A 21,333-nucleotide genomic window follows, 5' to 3' on the forward strand; every position below is an offset into this window, starting at 1 on the left:
AGGCACTTAAATCTTTTGTCTTGCTCATTCACCCTCGCAATGGCACACATGCACTATCCAGGTCTCATTTGTCTAATGTTGAAATATCCTTCTTTAAAGTGGATTTAACAGGTGACATCAATAAGGGATCATAGCTTTCACCTGGCTTCACCTGGTCAGTCTATGTCATGGAAAGAGCAGGTGTTCCTAATGTTTTGGGCACTCAGTGTATTGAAACAACTTTATAGACTTTATATCAATGAAAAAGCTGTATGAAGATAAGAGTTCATGTTGTGGTCTGTAGATGAAGACATTAATGATTGAAACGGCATACATACATACAGTGCGTTGGAGTGGGCAGATAGAATCTTGAAACATTACTCTAACACCGTTCTCTTCCTGAACAAATGGTTTTTAATTAGTTTCTCTAAGAGCCTTTGAGTTATTATGAGCCATTCATCAACTGGCGACACCGTGGCCTATGAGAGATCACTCTGGGGTTGATTAATCCTCCTTTCCATTGATCTGACATGTTCCTCTTAATTTCCTATAAAGACGCGTTACCAGATCTCTCTGTGTTGGTTTGGAAATGGACACCAACTGAAGACAAGCTGTGTCTCACTCTGTCTCCGGACTTCATATTAATCTGAAGAATGTTTTTTTTATTATGTTTTATAATATTTTATCTGTCTAACAATTAGAGTTTTGTCTTTTATGGATTTGATCCACTGTCCATCCGATGAATTCCAGTTTCATAATGCCTCCCTGTAAATGTCCTTTGGTTTAGCAATATCTTTGATGAGTTCACTACTGCCCCTCTCTCTCTCTCTCTCTCTCTCTCTCTCTCTCTCTCTCTCTCTCTCACTCACTCACTCACTCACTCACTCACTCACTCACTCACTCACTCACTCACTCACTCACTCACTCACTCACTCTATCTCTCACACTCTCGGTCTCTCTCTCCCTCCTCATCTGCCAGATTTCAGTTTACCAACAAAACAGTTATGGTATTGCACTGTATGTGTGTGAGAGAACTATAGAAATTATACATTTGTCACATCAATATTATTATTATTTGTATTATTATTAATCAATACAGTAATATGACATCTTTATATAAACATTGACTCTTATCCAGAGCGACTTAGTGCATTCATCTTAAGATGGCTGGATGGGACATATCACAGTCAAATATACAGGATACAAGCATTCCATTCCAGCAAAACAATGGATATACACCTTTCTAATATTGAGTTGCACCCCCTCTCCCCTTTACCCTCAATTCCTCGGGGCATGGACTCTACAAGGTGTCCAAAGCGTTCCACAGAGATGCTGGTCTATGTTGACTCCAATGCTTCCCACAGTTATTTCAAGTTGGCTGGATGTCCTTTGGGTGGTGGACCATTCTTTGACATTTAAAAAAAACTTGTACCCCTTTTTCTCCCCAATTTCATTATATCCAATTGGTGCTTACAGTCTTGTCCCATCGCTGCAACTCCCATACGGACTCAGGAGAGGCGAAGGTCCTCCGAAACACGACCCTGTCAAGCCGCACTGCTTCCTGACACACTGCACGCTTAATCAGGAAGCCAGCTGCACCAATGTGTCAGAGGAAACACTGTACAACTGGCGACCAAAATCAGTGTGCAGGCGCCCGGCCAGTCACAGGAGTCGCTGGAGTGCGATGGGATTAGGGAATCCCAGCTGGCCAAACCCTACCCTGCGCCACCTTATGGGTCTCCCGTACATGGCCGTCTGTTCACAGCCCGGGATCGAACCTGGATCTGTAGTAATGCAGTGCCTTTAGACCACTGCACCACTCTGGAGGCCCCACATTGGAAACGGTTGAGCATGAAAAAACCCAGCAGTGTTGCAGTTCTTGAAACACAGAAACCGGTGCACCTGGCACCTACTACCATAACCCGTTCAAAGTCACTTTGAACCCATCATCCATCTTTTGTCTTGCCATTGACCCTCTGAATGGCACACATACACAACCCATGTCTCAATTGTCTCAAGGCTTAAAAATCCTTCTCTTCTTTAACCTGTCTCCTCCCCTTAAGCTACACTGATTGAAGTGGATTTAACAAGTGACATCAATAAGGGATCATAGCTTTCACATGGATTCACCTGGTCAGTCTATGTCATTGAAAGATTAGGTGTTCATAATGTTTTGTACACTCAGTGTATAGCATTTTGCAAATAAAACACATTTCAATAAACATCTAAAATCTATTAATAAAAAATCTGAGAAGAGTAATATTTTACACACGTGATGATACCCATAATCAATCATTTCTAGCGAAAAAACACAAATGTGTTTTGGAAATAAACTCTCATATGTTGATACGTATGTGTGTGTTTGTTTGTTTGTCTGTGTGTGTTTGTTGACCTGTGTGTGTTTGTTGACCTGTGTGTGTTTGTTGAACTGTGTGTGTGAAGTGTGAACTACAGTATACTGATACTCTGATTCGGTCCTGTCCATTCAGTGCCTATACAGAAGCCTACACCGTGTGCTCCCTAGCTGTTGGTCCCCCTGGTGGGTCATCGGGTGAGGCGAGGGGAGGGACAGCTGAGGAGGAGGACCAAGGACGCACCTCTGAGGAGGAGGAGGAGGAGGGAGGAGAAGATAACACATATGGCAGACAGGTGAGACTTCAAAACCTTTGAAACGGCTTGAGTGTTAAAAAATAAGTTAAGATATTGCTATTGTATTATGTTTGCTATTAAACAGAGATTTGTTAGTGATAATGTTGTTCTTGACAGAGCGATGGTCGATCCAGAGCCTTCTACATTGCCAAAGAGCTGGTGGACACTGAGAGATTGTGAGTATCACATAGAACAGGTATTCCCATGCTGGGGTACGCGCAATGCCGTAGGGGGTACGCCAAATAAAAATGTGATTCACATTTTCTGCACATTTTCAAACAGTCCATTTATATTTTCCAACTGGGCTATACATTTGGGTGAGTTTTATTTCTTTCCTGAGTAGCCTCGTTTCACTGCCAAGAATAAAATTCAACCATCTAGTGTTCAGCGAAATAACAACACAATGTCAAATACAGGTAGCCTAGTCAAATAATCACATTAACCGTTACTCTCTCGCGGGAATTCCACTATGTAGCCAAACGTAGCTGCTGCTCATGTTGGTATCTGTACTGATGGTGCAAAAGCCATGACAGGGATACATAGCGGAATGGTAACGCGCGTGCAAGCAGTTGCTCCCGACGCCACCTGGGTACACTGCAGCATCCACTGAGAGGCTCTTGCTGCCAAGGGAATGCCTGACAGCTTGAAAGACGTTTTGGACACTGCAGTGAAAATGGTTAACTTCGTTAAAGCAAGGCCCCTGAACTCTTGTGTATTTTCTGCATTATGCAATGATATGGCCAGCGACCATGTAACGCTTTAACAACATACAGAAAGAAGTGCGCTAGTTATCATTGGCAAAGTATTGACATGTTTTTTTTATTGAGAGACAAGCTTAAAGTTGTCTTTACTGACCATAATATTCACTTGTCTGACCGCTTGCATGATGAGAGTTTCTCACACGACTGGCCTATCTGGGTGATGTTTTTTCTCACCTGAATGATCTGAATCTAGGATTACAGGGTCTCTCCGCAACTATATTCAATGTGCGGGACAAAATTGAGGCTATGATTAAGAAGTTGGAGCTCTTCTCTGTCTGCATTAACAAGGACAACACAGGTCTTTACATCATTGTATGATTTTTTTGTGTGCAAATGAACTCAAGCTTACGGACAATGTCAAATGTGATATATCGAAGCACCTGAGTGAGCTGGGTGCGCAATTACGCAGGTACTTTCCCGAAAGGATGACACAAACAACTGGATTCGTTATCCCTTTCATGTCCTGCCTCCAGTCCACTTACCGATATCTGAACAAAAGAGCCTCATCGAAATTGCAACAAGCGGTTCTGTGAAAATTGAATTGATTTATTTCTGAATAGGGCTGTGCTCAGAGAATCCTGCCTTGGCAAATCACGCTGTTAAGACACTGATGCTCTTTGCAACCATGTACATATGTGAGAATGGATTTTTGGCCCTCACTAGCATGAAAACTAAATTCAGGCACAGGCTGTGTGTGGAAAATGATCTAAGACTGAGACTCTCTCCAATACATCCCAACATTGCAGAGTTATGGTCATCCTTTCAAGTATAATCTTCTCATTAACCTGTGGTGAGTTATTCACAATTTTCGATTAACAAATAAGGTTATTAATATATTTTTATTTGTGCCCTGGTCCTATACGATCTCTTTATCACTTCCCACGACCCGGGATGTGACAAAAACACACACTCATTCTTATGTTTAATAAATGTATCGTATAGTGTGTGTGTGGCAGGCTTACAATGATGGCAATAAACAACATTTGAGAGTGCGCTGACCCTGGTGCTAGAGGGGGTACGCAGCTGGAGGTTGAATGTTTGAAGGGGTACGGGACTATAAAACGTTTGGGAACCACTAACATAGAACACTAATGATCACCATCACAGTAACTCTGTAACATTGTTGTGTTCATTTCACCTTAATAACCTGGACATTGATGCATTTTTACATTTGTCTGCACATGGAAACCTGACAGTGCCTCAATTTCTCTCTCTGCAGACATGTGAAAGCCCTCAAGCTTCTCCAGGTGGTATGTATCAAGAAGTCTTTGAACTTGACATGTCTTTATTGATGGATTTTCCCTTACTTTCATGGGGCAAAATCTGCTCCAAGAAAGCTACCTGTCGTCTTTTAGTGCCCCTATGAGCTGGGTAGGAGAGAGATACAGAAGATGTGGAGTAAGGGTTAGGATGGTAATCTACAGGGATATGTTTGGTACTTGGTACAACAGTATAGTAGTCGGAACACTAGTAGCCATGATTTCAAATGGCAAACAGTACTTTTTGGTCTGTGGAAAGTCAAATCGTGTGAATCAGAGACAAGATAGAATCATTGGGATGGCTTTGAATGATGTAATGGAGGGTTACCTACAGACTGGAGAACAGTGCTGTCTGCACTAGCTGTGGAAGTGTTTTTAGTAGCAGAGAAACTATCCTATTTTAGGGGAGGGTAAGTGGTTCATTGCACATTTCAAGAAGAAGGCAAGCGATTTGGAATGCAACCCTTCTGGGGTCAAAGTTCATCTCGGTGCACTTCTCTCTACATTACATCACAATGTCTGTCACCCCTCTCCTGAGAAACCAGGGTGGGGTTGGTATGGCGCTTCAAAAAGTGGGTCAGCTCAACATGGTTAATGGATTGACACAGCAATTTTAGTGTGTATAATTTCTGGGTGAAAAGAAGAGAACCTGTTGTTGTGATCAGAGACGTAATCATAAGATGTAATGAAAATTCCATCAAAATATGGCAATGCCCCTATTGCAGTCATTGATAGGGTACTGCGCTATTCTTCTGTATATGTAGGCAAGTAAACATACATGTACCATAGCTGGCCTACATCTTATGGCTTATGGAGAGAATTTAGTGCTCTGGCTCTGTACATTATAGGAGCTAACTGGCTGCCTCATGCAGTCATTAGCAGTCTGTCTAAAAATAGATATCATGGAGGACAGCCAGACAGATCGACATAATGCTCAGAAATTCACATTTTTGTTGTGTGAATGGAGGACTCTTCCAACCGTTGGGCTGGCAGCACTGATTGACTTCATAAAATTAGTGTGTGTCATATACAGTATGTTAATAACTCCAATAATCAAATCATGTTCATCTCTGTGTCAGGACTTCAGGGAGGCGGTGGGGGCTGCAGTAGGGGATGAGGGGGATCCTGTGCTGGAGGAGGAGAGGCTAAGGGAGATCCTCAACAAGCTGCCTGATGTTTACACTCTGCACCGCAGAATCCTCACCGAGTTAGAGAACCGCATCCGACAGTGGTGAGACACTGCAGACTACACCACACACACACACACCCACACAGCCGACACACACAGTACTTATGACCGACAGAACACACATTAATGCAGCACAGAGGTCATTCATCAGATCAGATGGACCATGTGTCTGCTGCATACTGAGCACAGTGTCTAGTGTGCAATCCCTCATGTTTCTTCATTCCATTCTTTCTCTTCCTTCAGGGAAGAGAGCCAGAGGATTGCGGATGTCATCCTATCCAGGAAGTTGGAGTTTGTGGTCTTCACGGCCTACATTGGTCACTACGACCGCAGCATGAGCCTGCTGGACGAAAGCTGCCGGACCTCGCCCGCCTTCTCAGCCATCGTCAGCCAGTATGAGGTCAGACAGCAGGGCTGTTTAAAGTCATGTCAGGACTGTTCATAGCAAACACACTGTTTTTGAATAAGACCAGAGAAGACACGGGAGGTTTCTCTTAGGTTTCTCTCTGTGTGCAGGCTCTGAACCCACAGTGAGCTATTTGTTAGCCAGTTTCAGCTTTCCGTGCACAATGTTAGATGAGTGTGAGAATGTCATGCTATGCCACCTAAAACACATCATGTGGCAGGGAGCTGCAGGCCATCATTCTGTCTCTGCTGAAGAGGGGACTTTTCTGTGGAATATCATTCTTACTTTTAATCAGGTGTATGTTGATTACATTGTTTAATTTCCAGCTCTTATTCTATGCAGTATGCACCCATACACATGACAGATAATAACTAATGACAGATAATAACCCAGTTTACATCATTTACTTGTTTCATTTAAACTCAATACAATAAAATACATATTAGCTTTATGCTTTGAGAAAATCGACCCACTTAACGACACCCACTTCACTTGGTTTTAAAAAGGACACATCAGAAATAGACCTAAAAGTACCAAACGAAAGATAGATAAAACCTGATATACAATATCATAGAACAAAAAAATAAACTTATAAAAAACAACTAAATATGCTAAATGTAGGCATAAACTTAAAAGTTATCTGATATTGACAGTTTCAGTTTGAATTAACATATTGTAATTCACATCATCAGACTGTGACTGTTTGACATCTGGTCCAGCTGCTCTGCTCCTCTTCTTCAGTAACAATGTTATATCCACAATAACTGCTGTAACCACGATGACTGCTGTAACCACGATGACTGCTGTAACCACGATGACTGCTATAACCACGATGACTGCTATATCCACGATGACTGCTATAACCACGATGACTGCTATAACCACGATGACTGCTATAACCACAATGACTGCTATAACCACAATGACTGCTATAACCACAATGACTGCTATAACCACAGTGACTGCTATAACCACAGTGACTGCTATAACCACAATGACTGCTGTAACCACGATGACTGCTACAACCACAATGACTGCAAAAACCACGATGACTGCTGTAACCACGATGACTGCTATATCCACGATGACTGCTATATCCACGATGACTGCTAGAACCACAATAACTGCTAGAACCACAATAACTGCTAGAACCACAATAACTGCTGTCACCACGATGACTGCTATAACCACGATGACTGCTATAACCACGATGACTGCTGTAACCACAATGACTGCTATAACCACAATGACTGCTATAACCACAATGACTGCTATAACCACAGTGACTGCTATAACCACAGTGACTGCTATAACCACAGTGAAAGCTATAACCACGATGACTGCTGTAACCACGATGACTGCTATAACCACGATGACTGCTGTAACCACGATGACTGCTGTAACCACGATGACTGCTGTAACCATGATGACTGCTATAACCACGGTGACTGCTGTAACCACGGTGACTGCTGTAACCACGATGACTGCTGTAACCACGATGACTGCTATAACCACAATGACTGTTATAACCATGATGACCGCAATGAGCACTGACACAATACTAAAGGATAAGTACAGGAGGTGTCTGGTCTCTGTTAAAAAGTTACTGTACATGCAATACCAAACCATGTGTATGTGTGTAAAATAGTTCCTTCTGAAATTGTATTATAATGTTCTCATGGAGTTGCTATATCATAATTAGTATGTAATTATGTATTGGCACTTACCTATGCTTGTTGGTTGGGTGGTTGTTTTTGTTTGGGTGGTTGTTGTTGGTTGGGTGGTTGTTGTTTGTTGGGTAGTGGTGTTGTTGGTTGGGTAATGGTTGTTTGTTGGGTAGTGGTTGTTGTTGGTTGGGTAGTGGTTGCTATTGGTTGGGTAGTGGTTGTTGGTTGGGTGGTTGTTGTTGGTTGGGTGGTTGTTGTTGGTTGGGTGGTGGTTGTTGGTTAGGTGGTTGTTGTTGGTTGGGTGGTTGTTACTGGTTGGTTGTTGTTGGTTGGGTAGTGGTTGTTGTTGGTTGGATGTTTTTTGTTGATCAAGCGGTTGTTGTTGGTTGGGTGGTTGTTGTTGGGTGGTTATTGTCGTTGGTTGGGCATTTGTTGTTGGTTGGCTGGTAGTTTTTGGTTGGGTGGTTGTTGTTGGTTGGGTGGTTGTTGGTTGGTTGGGTGGTTGTTGTTGGTTGGGTGGGTGGTTGTTGTTGATTGGGTGGTTGTTGTTGGTTGGGTGGTGGTTGTTGTTGGTTGGGTGTTGGTAGATATGGTGGTTGGGCGGTTGTTGGTTGGGTAGTGGCTGCTGTTGGTTTGGTAGTGGTTGTTGTTGGTTGGGTAGTGGCTGTTGTTGGTTGGATAGTGGTTGTTGGTTCGGTGCTGATTGATGTTGGTTGGGTAGTGGTTGGGTGGTTTTTTGTTGATTAGGCGGTTGTTGTTGGGTGGTTGTTGTTGGTTCTGTGGTGGTTATTGGTTGGGTGGTGGTTGTGGTTTGGGTGGTGGTTGTTGGTTGGGTGGTGGTTGTGGTTTGGGTGGTGGTTGTTGGTTGTTGGTTGGGTGATGGTTGTTGTTTTTTAGGTGGTTGTTGTTGGTCAGGTGGTTGTTGTTGGTTGGGTGGTTGTTGTTGGTTGGTTGGGTGGTTATTGTTGGTTATGTTGGTTGTTGTTGGTTGGTTGTTGTTGGTTGGGTGGGTGGTTATTGTTGTTGGTTGGGTAGTGGTTGATATGGTGGTTGGGTAGTTGTTTTTGGTTGGGTAGTGGTTGTTTTTGGTTGGGTAGTGGTTGTTGTTGGTTAGGTAGTGGTTTTTGGTTGGGTAGTTGTTGTTGGTTGGGTGGTTGTTGTTGGGTGGTTATTGTTGTTGGTTGGGTGGTTGTTGTTGGTTCAGTGGTTGTTGTTGGTTGGTTGGGTGGTGGTTGTTGGTTGGGTGGTTGTTGTTGGTTGGGTGGTGGTTGTTGGTTAGGTGGTTGTTGTTGGTTGGGTAGTGGTTGTTGTTGGTTGGGTGTTGGTAGATATGGTGGTTGGGTGGTTGTTGTTGATTGGGTGGTTGTTGTTGGTTGGGTGGTGGTTGTTGTTGGTTGGGTGTTGGTAGATATGGTGGTTGGGCGGTTGTTGGTTGGGTAGTGGCTGTTGTTGGTTGGGTAGTGGCTGCTGTTGGTTTGGTAGTGGTTGTTGTTGGTTGGGTAGTGGCTGTTGTTGGTTGGGTAGTGGTTGTTGGTTCGGTGCTGATTGATGTTGGTTGGGTAGTGGTTGGGTGGTTTTTGTTGATTAGGTGGTTGTTGTTGGGTGGTTGTTGTTGGTTCTGTGGTGGTTATTGGTTGGGTGGTGGTTGTGGTTTGGGTGGTGGTTGTTGGTTGGGTGGTGGTTGTGGTTTGGGTGGTGGTTGTTGGTTGTTGGTTGGGTGATGGTTGTTGTTTTTTAGGTGGTTGTTGTTGGTCAGGTGGTTGTTGTTGGTTGGGTGGTTGTTGTTGGTTGGTTGGGTGGTTATTGTTGGTTATGTTGGTTGTTGTTGGTTGGTTGTTGTTGGTTGGGTGGGTGGTTATTGTTGTTGGTTGGGTAGTGGTTGATATGGTGGTTGGGTGGTTGTTGGTTGGGTAGTGGTTGTTTTTGGTTGGGTAGTGGTTGTTGTTGGTTAGGTAGTGGTTGTTGGTTGGGTAGTTGTTGTTGGTTGGGTGGTTGTTGTTGGGTGGTTATTGTTGTTGGTTGGGTGGTTGTTGTTGGTTCAGTGGTTGTTGTTGGTTGGTTGGGTGGTGGTTGTTGGTTGGGTGGTTGTTGTTGGTTGGTTGGGTGGTGGTTGTTGGTTGGGTGGTTGTTGTTGGTTGGGTGGTGGTTGTTGGTTAGGTGGTTGTTGTTGGTTGGGTAGTGGTTGTTGTTGGTTGGGTGTTGGTAGATATGGTGGTTGGGTGGTTGTTGGTTGGGTAGTGGTTGTTGTTGGTTTGGTAGTGGTTGTTGTTGTTGTTGGTTTGGTAGTGGTTGTTGTTGGTTGGTTTAGTGGTTATTGGTTCAGTGGTGATTGATGTTGGTTGGGTAGTGGTTGTTGTGGTTGTGGTTGGGTGGTTTTTGTTGATTAGGCGGTTGTTGTTGGTTGGGTGGTTGTTGTTGGTTGGGTGGTGGTGGTTGGTTAGGTGGTTGTTGTTGGTTGAGTGGTTGTTGTTGGTTGGGTGGGTGGTTGTTGTTGGTTATGTTGGTTGTTGTTGGTTGGTTGTTGTTGGTTGGGTAGAGGTTGTTGTTAGTTGGGTAGTGGTTGTTGTTGGTTGGGTGGTTTTTGGTTGGGTAGTGGTTGTTGTTGGTTGGATGTTGTTAGATATGGTGGTTGGATGGTTGTTGTTGGTTGGGTGGTTGTTGTTGGTTGGGTGGTGGTTGTTGGTTAGGTGGTTGTTGTTGGTTAGGTGGTTGTTGTTTGTTGGGTAGTAGTTGTTGGTTAGGTGGTTATTGTTGGTTATGTTGGTTGGTTGTTGTTGGTTGGATGGGTGGGTGGGTGGTGATTGTTGTTGGTTGGGTAGAGGTTGTTGGTGGTTGGGTAGTGGTTGTTGTTGGTTGGGTGGTTTTTGGTTGGGTAGGTGTTGTTGTTGGTTGGTTAGTGGTTGTTGTTTGTTGGGTGTTGTTAGATATGGTGGTTTGGTGGTTGTTGGTTGGGTAGTGGATGTTGTTGGTTGGGTAGTGGTTGTTGTTGGTTGGTTAGTTAGTGGTTGTTGCTGGTTGGGTAGTGGTTGTTGGTTGGGTAGTGTTTGTTGTTGGTTTGGTGGTGATTTTTGTTTGTTGGGTAGTGGTTGTTGTTGGTTGGGTAGTGTTTGTTGTTGGTTTGGTGGTGATTTTTGTTTGTTGGGTAGTGGTTGTTGGTTAGGGGCGGCAGGGTAGCCTAGTGGTTAGAGTGTTGGACTAGTAACCAGAAGGTTGACGAGGTACAAATCTGTCGTTCTGCCCCTGAACAGGCAGTTAACCCACTGTTCCCAGGCCGTCATTGAAAATAAGAACGTGTTCTTAACTGACTTGCCTGGTTAAATAAAGGTAAAATTAAAAATTAAAATTAGGTAGTGGTTGTTGTTGGTTGGGTAGTGGTTGTTGTTGGTTGGGTGTTGGTAGATATGGTGGTTGAATGGGTTGGTCTATAATGTGAGAGGAGATGATCAATGTTTTTTTCACCCTTGGAGACCGGTTCTGCTGGTCGAGGTACAGCTCCTTTGCAGCTCCTACCATGAGCATACTCTGCTCCTTCTGTGCTTGTGGAATTACATTATGCAACACGGTGAGATGGATTTCTTTACAGCGGTTGCAGGGTTTCCTCAATGTGCAGGTCTCTGCCTTATGACTACGGGCACACTTGTAGCATCGCTCGCCTGAAGTGATCCAGGCCTTCAATTGAGTTTGAGTGAGCTTTTTAACCCTGGGGCATGAGCCAAGGAAGTGCCCCTTACTATTGCAATATGGGCAGTAAGGCTGGAATTTGATGTTCTTGCTCTTGAGAGGGGTCTTCTTCCTGTGTTCCTCCCCGGCCTCACTATTTAAGTACATGGTAGTGGGATTTGGCCTTTTCTGTCCCTGCTGGCGTTCAAACTCCTTCCTTCCCCCTGTGGCTATGGCGGAGATTGTGGCCTGGTGAGCGATGCTCTTCGCCTTTGCCTTCACCTCCAACCATGCGGCCAGGTCTCTGAGAGCATAGGTGCTTCTCGAGCCCTCTTTCAGGATGCCCTTATTCAAACAATGTTCAATGAAACTGTCTCTGAGGTACACTGGAAGTTTGCTAAGAAGCCTGTCCACGTGGGAGCCACATTTAAGCTCGTTCCCGTCTTCTCCTTCAACGGATTGGAGCATCGAGGTCAGGGATTGGACAGCCAGGGAGAATTCTTGGAAGGCAGCATGGTCTCCCATTTTAATTGGAGACGTGTTCAGGATGTTGTTTAGTTCATTCTGGACTAGCTGACGTGGCTCACCATATCTCGCCTTCAGGGCCTGGAGAGCTGCAGTGTATGGTGTTGCGGAGTGCATAAAGGATTGGGCCAGCCTGTATGCACTGGGAAACCGCAAATGATCCATTAGTACTTGGTATTTGTAGCGTTCTGACAGATGACTGTGAATACCCAGTAGACTCTCCAATGCCATTTCCAAAAGGACAAATTCACTCTCCTTTCCATTTTCAAAGTATGGCAGTTTGGGTCTGGGAATTCCATAGGCTGAGGCTACTAGAAGTTTCATAATGTTGGCTCCCTCTTCTGGTTGCGTGAAGGATAAACCCGGGACTTCTGATGAGCCCACTGTGGCCTCATTGGGCCTGTCCCCTACTGTCCCAGACCCTCCATTTGTGGCAGCCGGAATTGGGCGAGATCCCTCCGACCTGTTGTTTGAGGACTGGCCTGGCCCTGGACGAAAGGAACGATTTGCCTTGGTTGGTAATTGGCGGAAAGGCGAAGGAGTGTTGCTTTGTCCAGATGGAGGAATGCTAACTTGTGTCACTAGCGGAGCGGCCTGTCTCCCGTGCTCCGTGTTGGCTGTTGACCCCGGAGCCTCCGAGGACTGTGTGCCATGCTGTACCAGAGGGGCAGATTGGGAAAGAAAGGCAGACAGTTCAGGTCCATGTGGAGGGGTGGTCAGGTCAACTCCCTGTTCGTTCCTCTCCAGGAAGGATGAGACCATCCGTGCCTCCTCCAATTCCCTTCTGTCTTGACGGTGCCGTCGCTGCTGTGCCAGGTCCTTGGCAATGAATTCCCGTACCTGTAGAGCTCTACGGGCCTGCACATCCAATTGGTGACATCGTTCGTCAGCCTGTCGTTCCTCCTCAATCTGACGCTCAATTTCTTCCAAAGCTAATAGTTTCATCCTCTCTTGTAGGACAGCGGTCTGTGAATCGCTGAGGGCTAGTGAATGGCGGCTGCCATGGCCACTTCCAAAGGGGTATCCACTGGTCGAACTCCCACTGCGTCTAGAGTGCTTCGACGATTTCCCATTAGTTAAGGGGTGAGCGGAGCCTGCCTCTGGAAGCTGGTCGACCTGTGCGGTGGGAGTTACCTCCTCCATAGGTTCTTCACGTAGACCACTTTCCTGCTCCAAAGCAGTTTCCAGTCCTTGGCTCAAAGGAGATGGTTGATGGCTGAAACGTATAGTTGATCCATCAACTCTTTGAGCTCTGGTGGGCTTGCCCTTTGATGTCGGAACCTCGACCACATAATCCTTAAGATAACCAGGTGCTTGCCTGGTTCTTCTGGTGCAGCTGGTAGTTGAGGATGAAGCCTTTGTTGCTTTAGGCTTAGCTCCTGGATATTTCCTTTGTTCCAAGACCTTTCCCTCAGCTGCTCTCTCCTCCTCTCTTCTTCCTTCCAGTGGAGACAATTCTTCCCTCTCCGCCTCCATTTCCTTTTCACCTGTCTTTGGTTCAGTCATCATCCGGCTCAAAGGACCATTGAAAGAGGCACTTATACAGAGGCACTGTTACAACAGGTATGACTGGCCACTTTCTAGAGGCACGATATTTCAATGCCTTTCAAATGATAATCGTTGTCATGAGTGTTAATGAAGACATTTTGTTTGGTCTAGTAGGCTATACTCTATGTTACTGCCAGATCTGGGACAGAGATGTATGATAATGGCTCTGGTCAGGGAATCAGATAGAGACCCTGTATTTTAGTGACAATTGACATCCTTTGCAGAAGCGTTTCGTAATCATGATGTCTTGACTTTCCAATGGATTTGGTGTAAAATGTATTATTTAAAATGAAATTAAATATACATACAAATAAATGAAAAGGCTAGATCAGAATAAGGTGTCTTACCTTTAACATAAAGAGTGATGTCTCTGTATTCTCTATTTAAGCAATTAGGCCCGAGGAGGTGTGGTATATGTCCAATATACCACGGCTAAGGGCAGTTCCTACGCACGACGCAACGCGGAGTGCCTGGACCCAGCCCTTAGCTGTGGTATATTGGCCATATACCACAAACCCCTGAGGTGCCTTATTGCTATTATAAACTGTTTACCAACGGAATTAGAGCAGTAAAAAAATGTGTTTTTTTTTCAAACCCATGGTATATGGTCTGATGTACCACGGCTGTCAGCCAATCAGCATTCAGTGCTCAATCCACCCAGTTTATAATATTGATTATACACCTGTAATCTCCCTGATCCTTCTCAGTGAGCTCTGAGAGGAGGACAGAGGTTTCCAGGAGAGTTCACAGTATCAAACATCTCCACTCTGTCTCTTTAGAGATCACTCTGGGTTAATGACATCTCAGGTCTCTTTGCATCCTAGAGTTTAGTCCATGTGATGCTGTCAGGTTTAGTCTGAGGGTCAGTACAGGAACAGGGTATGAGAACCGAATGGCCTGGTGATCTAACTACTGTCTATCCAGCTGGGTTTCAGCTTTAAATCAGATTCTGGTTTTCACAGGCAGCTCGTTTGAGTTTCAGCCATAAGTCACAAGATCAAGAAGTGGACAGATAATGTTAATACTGTACACAGGCATATTTTGAAATCAAATGTATTACACGTATAAGATCTTATTCTGTTTTTCCTTTTGATAAAGAAAACCTTTTTCTTCAAGTCATCATCCTATAAGATTAGATGAAGTGTTGCCTCATCGGTGACATGTTGGAAATGTCTGAATGTCAATGAACACAGTTCCTATCTCATTTGCTTTGTTTGGCTTTTAGAATGGACAAAGTAAAGATCTTCATACATACATTAAGCAAGATCCATTGAGCAAGATAACTCCATTCACAAAGCAGAACGACCGAAAGGAGTCTGTTTTATTAACCACATCAACATGTATTGTAATTGCCAGGCTTTGAATGGTTGAGGTGTTGGTCTGTAGTCCTCTTCTTCAGTAGCACCACTGTAACCACAGAGTTGAACATGATTGTAGAAACCACAGCAAAGGGGAAGTATTGAAGGGGTCGGGTTTCTGTCAAAATCATTCAGATCGTAAGCAACCATGAGCTATCCATGAGTGTGTGAGCTACCGTGCATATTGGATAAGTGCAAACATCTCTGGATATCTGCATGCTCCAGTTTATATTGCATGCATTGACGGCATTGCCTTGCAGTACATTATAAGGAGTTGATTGTAGTGTACTTCTAGTGTCTTCATTGACATCCATACTGTAGCTAAAAATGGAGCATGGTGCATTCTGGGTATAGGAGAGTATTGATCTTCAGGCTGTGTAGAATAACAGTCCTATTGATGCTTATGCCACCTTCAGAAGTTGATACTCCAGCCTTATAGAGGATGAGTGTTGAATGAATCTGGGATGAGAGAAAGAGCCCTCCTCCCCCTCTCTCTGCCCATTCCCTCTAACGGATCTCCCATCAGAAGCTCCTGTGTGTATCATGTACAGACACCATGATGAATCTCCTGTGTGTATCATGTACAGACACCATGATGAATCTCCTGTGTGTATCATGTACAGTCACCATGATGAATCTCCTGTGTGTATCATGTACAGTCACCATGATGAATCTCCTGTGTGTATCATGTACAGTCACCATGATGAATCTCCTGTGTGTATCATGTACAGACACCATGATGAATCTCCTGTGTGTATCATGTACAGTCACCATGATGAATCTCCTGTGTGTATCATGTACAGACACCATGATGAATCTCCTGTGTGTATCATGTACAGTCACCATGATGAAGCTCCTGTGTGTATCATGTACAGTCACCATGATGAATCTCCTGTGTGTATCATGTACAGTCACCATGATGAATCTCCTGTGTGTATCATGTACAGACACCATGATGAATCTCCTGTGTGTATCATGTACAGTCACCATGATGAAGCTCCTGTGTGTATCATGTACAGTCACCATGATGAATCTCCTGTGTGTATCATGTACAGTCACCATGATGAAGCTCCTGTGTGTATCATGTACAGACACCATGATGAATCTCCTGTGTGTATCATGTACAGTCACCATGATGAATCTCCTGTGTGTATCATGTACAGTCACCATGATGAATCTCCTGTGTGTATCATGTACAGTCACCATGATGAATCTCCTGTGTGTATCATGTACAGACACCATGATGAATCTCCTGTGTGTATCATGTACAGTCACCATGATGAATCTCCTGTGTGTATCATGTACAGACACCATGATGAATCTCCTGTGTGTATCATGTACAGTCACCATGATGAATCTCCTGTGTGTATCATGTACAGTCACCATGATGAAGCTCCTGTGTGTATCATGTACAGTCACCATGATGAATCTCCTGTGTGAACTGAAACAGATGAAGTTGATATGGTTGGTGTTACTGTACAGTATGCTACAACTGTGTGTGTGTGGAAAGGGAAAGGGGGATATCTAGTCAGTTGTACAACTGAATGCATTCAACTCAAATATGTCTTCTGCATTTAACCCAGCCCCTCTGAATCAGAGAGGTGCGGAGGGCTGCCATAATCGACATCCACGTCTTGTGTGTTCTGTGTATGTGTTAGTGCTGAGCAATCAGTGCTTTTTGACGGCAGTTTGGTTTCGGTTAATTTATTAAAAAATAATCACAGAATAAAACAATTCATAAAAGTCCCATGATGGTAGTGACTGCCAATTACTGCTTATTACTTATTAACCATCATTTATTCATATTTACATCACGTTAATAAAATATTTCAGTTGTTATTACATTTGTTTTATTTGATGACTTTATTATTTCATCCCAAGTCATCATCTCATCTCAAAAGAGCTGCTGCTTAAAGCTGTCTGACAAAATCACTATTTTAGTAGTTCTTAAAAGTAAATGAGGCATACTTTATGACTGCTGAATACCAACTATCAATCACTTAGGTCATGTATTTTCAGGTAGAGATACCTCACGAAGCAACTGCTCTGTATCCCTCTCCATCGTGCTTTATTCTGTCTCTTCTCTCCATGTCTGTCCCACAACGACTGGACAAGTAGACGCACAGTGTTTTATGGCCATGGTAGTTCATGTCCATGTTTCCTGTGCTAAACAAGTCTGTACTACATCGCACAGTTCGAGCTTGATCTGATTTCTCTCTAGAGAAACTGTGCATTGAGCTCACCGAAAAAAACGTACAAAATGGAATTCAAATAATTGAACCGACGTCAGTCAATTAGTTGTTTAAAAAATGAAAAAGAACTGGCATTTGGTTAATCGCTCGCCACTCGTGTGTGTGTGTGTGTGTGTGTGTGTGTGTGTGTGTGTGTGTGTGTGTGTGTTTGGTTGCATTGCTGCTGGCTAGCTCTCCCTTATCAAATCAACATATTTCTCTGCCAGGACTTGATTTGTGATCCATTCTGTTTGTGTGGGTAGTATGAAATAGGGTGTGCATGTGTGTGTGTGTGTCTGTGTGTGTGTACATGCTTGTTTGTGTGTGTAAGAGTACAAGTGTATGGGGATGTTTGAGCAGGGGACTATGAATGCTGACCAGCACTCTGTTGAGTTATTGGTCCTGGCTCGCCACATAAGTGACTTGGGATTCTGCTGAAATATCTCTTCCCACCATCTCTTTTTCTCTCTTTCTTTTCTCTGTCTCTACTTCGTCTGTCAGTGCAACAGCTAATTTGGTCAATGTTTCTCTTAAGACATTTTGGGATGATATGGACATAGGAAATAGTTTTGTGCGATGTGTATCAGTAACATGGGTGTAGGTGAGGCCCAGTACTGAGTGTGTGTCTGTCTGTCCCAGCAGCAGAGTCCAGCAGGTGACAATGTCTCTCTGAAACACCAGCTTCTGCAGGTCATCGTACGTGTGGCTCAATACCGCATGCTCCTCACCGGTAAGTGTTTGCGTGTGTGTTGTGTGGGTGTGTGTGTGTGTGTGTGTGTGTGTGTGGGTGGGTGGGTGGGTGGGTGGGTGTGTGTGTGTGTGTGTGTGGGTGGGTGGGTGTGTGTGTGTGTGTAAAAGTATGTCATAACGTACACATTTATACATCAGACAGTCTTCAGATGAAATTGATCTCATTATGTCTGATTGTACCGGGGTTTTATTAATGGTCATGTGTCTTTCACTTTGTTTGAGTCTTTTCTCAATTGCTGCTGCTTGTTTTCCTCCTGCTCCAGATTACCTCAACAACCTCTCCCCAGACTCCAAAGAATACGAAGACACACAAGGTACAGTGGGGCTCTGTTGTAAGCCCTAGCCATGTATAGCACCTATTTACTCTGCATTGTGTTATTCACAAGAGGGCCATGTCAGTTCTGTTTCTATGTGTTTATAAGGGATTTATTTGGCATTCTTACCTTACTAGGGAGCCATTTTGTCTGTTTTTCTGTGTATTTGTGTTGGTGTGTAAATCACTAGGTAACCATTTTGGCTCTCTTGTCTCTGTGTGATGTATGAGTAATTCATGAGTGGGTTAACCACTGTGCTATCTCTAGCTACTAGAAAAGCCACTTCCAGCCCAGATGATGTGTGTGTGTGTGTGTGTGTGTGTGTAGGAGGAAAATTGTAGGGATGTTATCTCTCTGTATGTGTATGGGGGACAAGGCTGGAATGAACACCTCATGAAATATGAGAATAGTCTCTGGTGAACATGTCCCTATCTGGTTCTCTGTGTGTCTGATGTGTTTCATTTTGCGTTAACGACAACTCGTTGCTTCTGTCTTGTCACTGTCTCCTCTCTCAGCTGCTCTGGTGGTAGTCTCAGACATTGCAGATCAAGCCAATGACAGTTTGAAACATGGGGTGAGTTTCAAGATGAGTGTCTTTCAACATAGTGTGTGTTTATTGTGTGTGTGTTTGTGTTTGTTGCGTGTATGTTTGTTTTGTGTCTGCGTGTGTGTGTGAGAGTGCTTGAGAGAGTGCACACATGCAGTGTTGTTATTTGGTAGTTATTGCTCAACATGGCATGTCTCTCCCTCCTCTCTCTTTCTCACTTTCTCAGGAGAACCTGCTACGTCTTGTCAACATAGAGTACAGTGTTGGAGGCCAGAGGGATCTGCTCCAGCCTGGCAGGGTAAGCTCCGTCCTGTCTGCCTGCCTGATAACACCATTGTTTCTGCCCAGGGCCCCGGGCAATGGTACACCCTCTCCCCCCTCCAACCTCTACCTCTCCATCCCGCCCGTGTCGACCTTTATATAACCAGTCAGCTGGAAATCCCCTGGCCCTCTCTCTGTGTCTGGGTGGAGAAGAGCGGACACACACACTCTTTAAAGCCCTCTCTCCAACCCTCTTGCTTATCATATGTGGCACACTGTCCTTAATTGCCATTTCATCTACTATATGTGCGTGTGTGTTTTGTACTCAGGTGTTTGTGAAGGAGGGCACTCTGATGAAGGTCAGCAGGAAGTGCAGACAGCCACGCCACCTGTTTCTGGTAAATGTCACTTCCTGTTTGGAGGGAGGGTAGGGGACTCACTGTCACAAACCTGCAGATAACGGACAGAGCTTTTAGGCCAAAAATCTAAAATAACAATTTTCTCAAATTTGAACATGGTCACCGTGCTTGTCATTAAGACTACACAACTATGCACCATCTTGTTGCAATGTAAATGTCATCTGAAAAGGATAAGCAGCAGATCTGTTCTGTTTGCTCTATATCTATGGCCCTCCCAGACACAGACCCTGCTATTGAGAGCAGGGTTTCCTGGCAGGATGTTTCTGAATGGCAGCTTCCTGAGCTGCTCTTTACTGACTGAACGGGGAAGGTCAGGAACGCTCGTCATGCACCCACACACACACTAGACCTGCTTCTCTCTGTTTAATACACACACACATACACTAGACCTGCTTCTCTCTGTTTAATACCCCACACACACACTAGACCTGCTTCTCTCTGTTTAATACACACACACATACACTAGACCTGCTTCTCTCTGTTTAATACCCCACACACACACTAGACCTGCTTCTCTCTGTTTAATACACACACACATACACTAGACCTGCTTCTCTCTGTTTAATACCCCACACACACACTAGACCTGCTTCTCTCTGTTTAATACACACACACATACACTAGACCTGCTTCTCTCTGTTTAATACACACACACACACACTAGACCTGCTTCTCTCTGTTTAATACACACACACATACACTAGACCTGCTTCTCTCTGTTTAATACCCCACACACACACTAGACCTGCTTCTCTCTGTTTAATACACACACACATACACTAGACCTGCTTCTCTCTGTTTAATACCCCACACACACACTAGACCTGCTTCTCTCTGTTTAATACACACACACATACACTAGACCTGCTTCTCTCTGTTGAATACCCCACACACACACTAGACCTGCTTCTCTCTGTTTAATACACACACACATACACTAGACCTGCTTCTCTCTGTTGAATACCCCACACACACACTAGACCTGCTTCTCTCTGTTTAATACACACACACACACTAGACCTGCTTCTCTCTGTTTAATACACCCACACACATACACTAGACCTGCTTCTCTCTGTTTAACACACACACACACACACACACACACACACACACACACACACACTAGACCTGCTTCGCTCTGTTTAATACACCCACACACACACTAGACCTGCTTCTATCTGTTTAATACACACACCTACACACACACTAGACCCGCTTCTCTCTGTTTAATACACCCACACACACACACTAGGCCTGTTTCTCTCTGTTTAATGCACACACACTCACACACACTAGACCTGCTTCTCTCTGTTTAATACACACACACACACACACACACACACACACACACACACACACACACACACACACTAGGCCTGCTTCTCTCTGTTTAATGCACACACACACACACTAGACCCGCTTCTCTCTGTTTAATACACACACACACTAGACCCGCTTCTCTCTGTTTAATACACACACACCCACACACACACTAGACCTGCTTCTCTCTGTTGAATACCCCACACACACACTAGACCTGCTTCTCTCTGTTTAATACACACACACATACACTAGACCTGCTTCTCTCTGTTTAATACACACACACACACACACACACACTAGACCTGCTTCTCTCTGTTTAATACACACACACACACACACACACACACACACACACTAGACCTGCTTCTCTCTGTTTAATACAGTCACACACACACTAGACCTGCTTCTCTCTGTTTAATACACACACACACACTAGACCTGCTTCTCTCTGTTTAATAAGCACACACACACACACACACACACACAC

General features: G+C 44.3%; 1 protein-coding gene across 2 annotated transcripts in view; it reads left to right on the plus strand.

The window, feature by feature from the left end:
* The window catches only part of LOC115139951 (FYVE, RhoGEF and PH domain-containing protein 5-like), a 44,866-nt gene that overhangs the window by 14,329 nt on the left and 9,204 nt on the right, over positions 1 to 21,333 (plus strand). For both annotated transcript variants that reach the window (XM_029677861.2, XM_029677869.2), the window contains exons 3-12: positions 2,469 to 2,628; positions 2,746 to 2,804; positions 4,609 to 4,639; positions 5,728 to 5,879; positions 6,081 to 6,237; positions 17,875 to 17,962; positions 18,246 to 18,296; positions 18,812 to 18,870; positions 19,070 to 19,141; positions 19,434 to 19,502. In XM_029677861.2, coding sequence (XP_029533721.1) covers positions 2,469 to 2,628; positions 2,746 to 2,804; positions 4,609 to 4,639; positions 5,728 to 5,879; positions 6,081 to 6,237; positions 17,875 to 17,962; positions 18,246 to 18,296; positions 18,812 to 18,870; positions 19,070 to 19,141; positions 19,434 to 19,502 — 898 coding nt within the window. The remainder of the gene's footprint in view (positions 1 to 2,468; positions 2,629 to 2,745; positions 2,805 to 4,608; positions 4,640 to 5,727; positions 5,880 to 6,080; positions 6,238 to 17,874; positions 17,963 to 18,245; positions 18,297 to 18,811; positions 18,871 to 19,069; positions 19,142 to 19,433; positions 19,503 to 21,333) is intronic.

Source organism: Oncorhynchus nerka, linkage group LG2 (assembly GCF_034236695.1).
Source record: "Oncorhynchus nerka isolate Pitt River linkage group LG2, Oner_Uvic_2.0, whole genome shotgun sequence".
NCBI lineage: Eukaryota > Metazoa > Chordata > Actinopteri > Salmoniformes > Salmonidae > Oncorhynchus > Oncorhynchus nerka.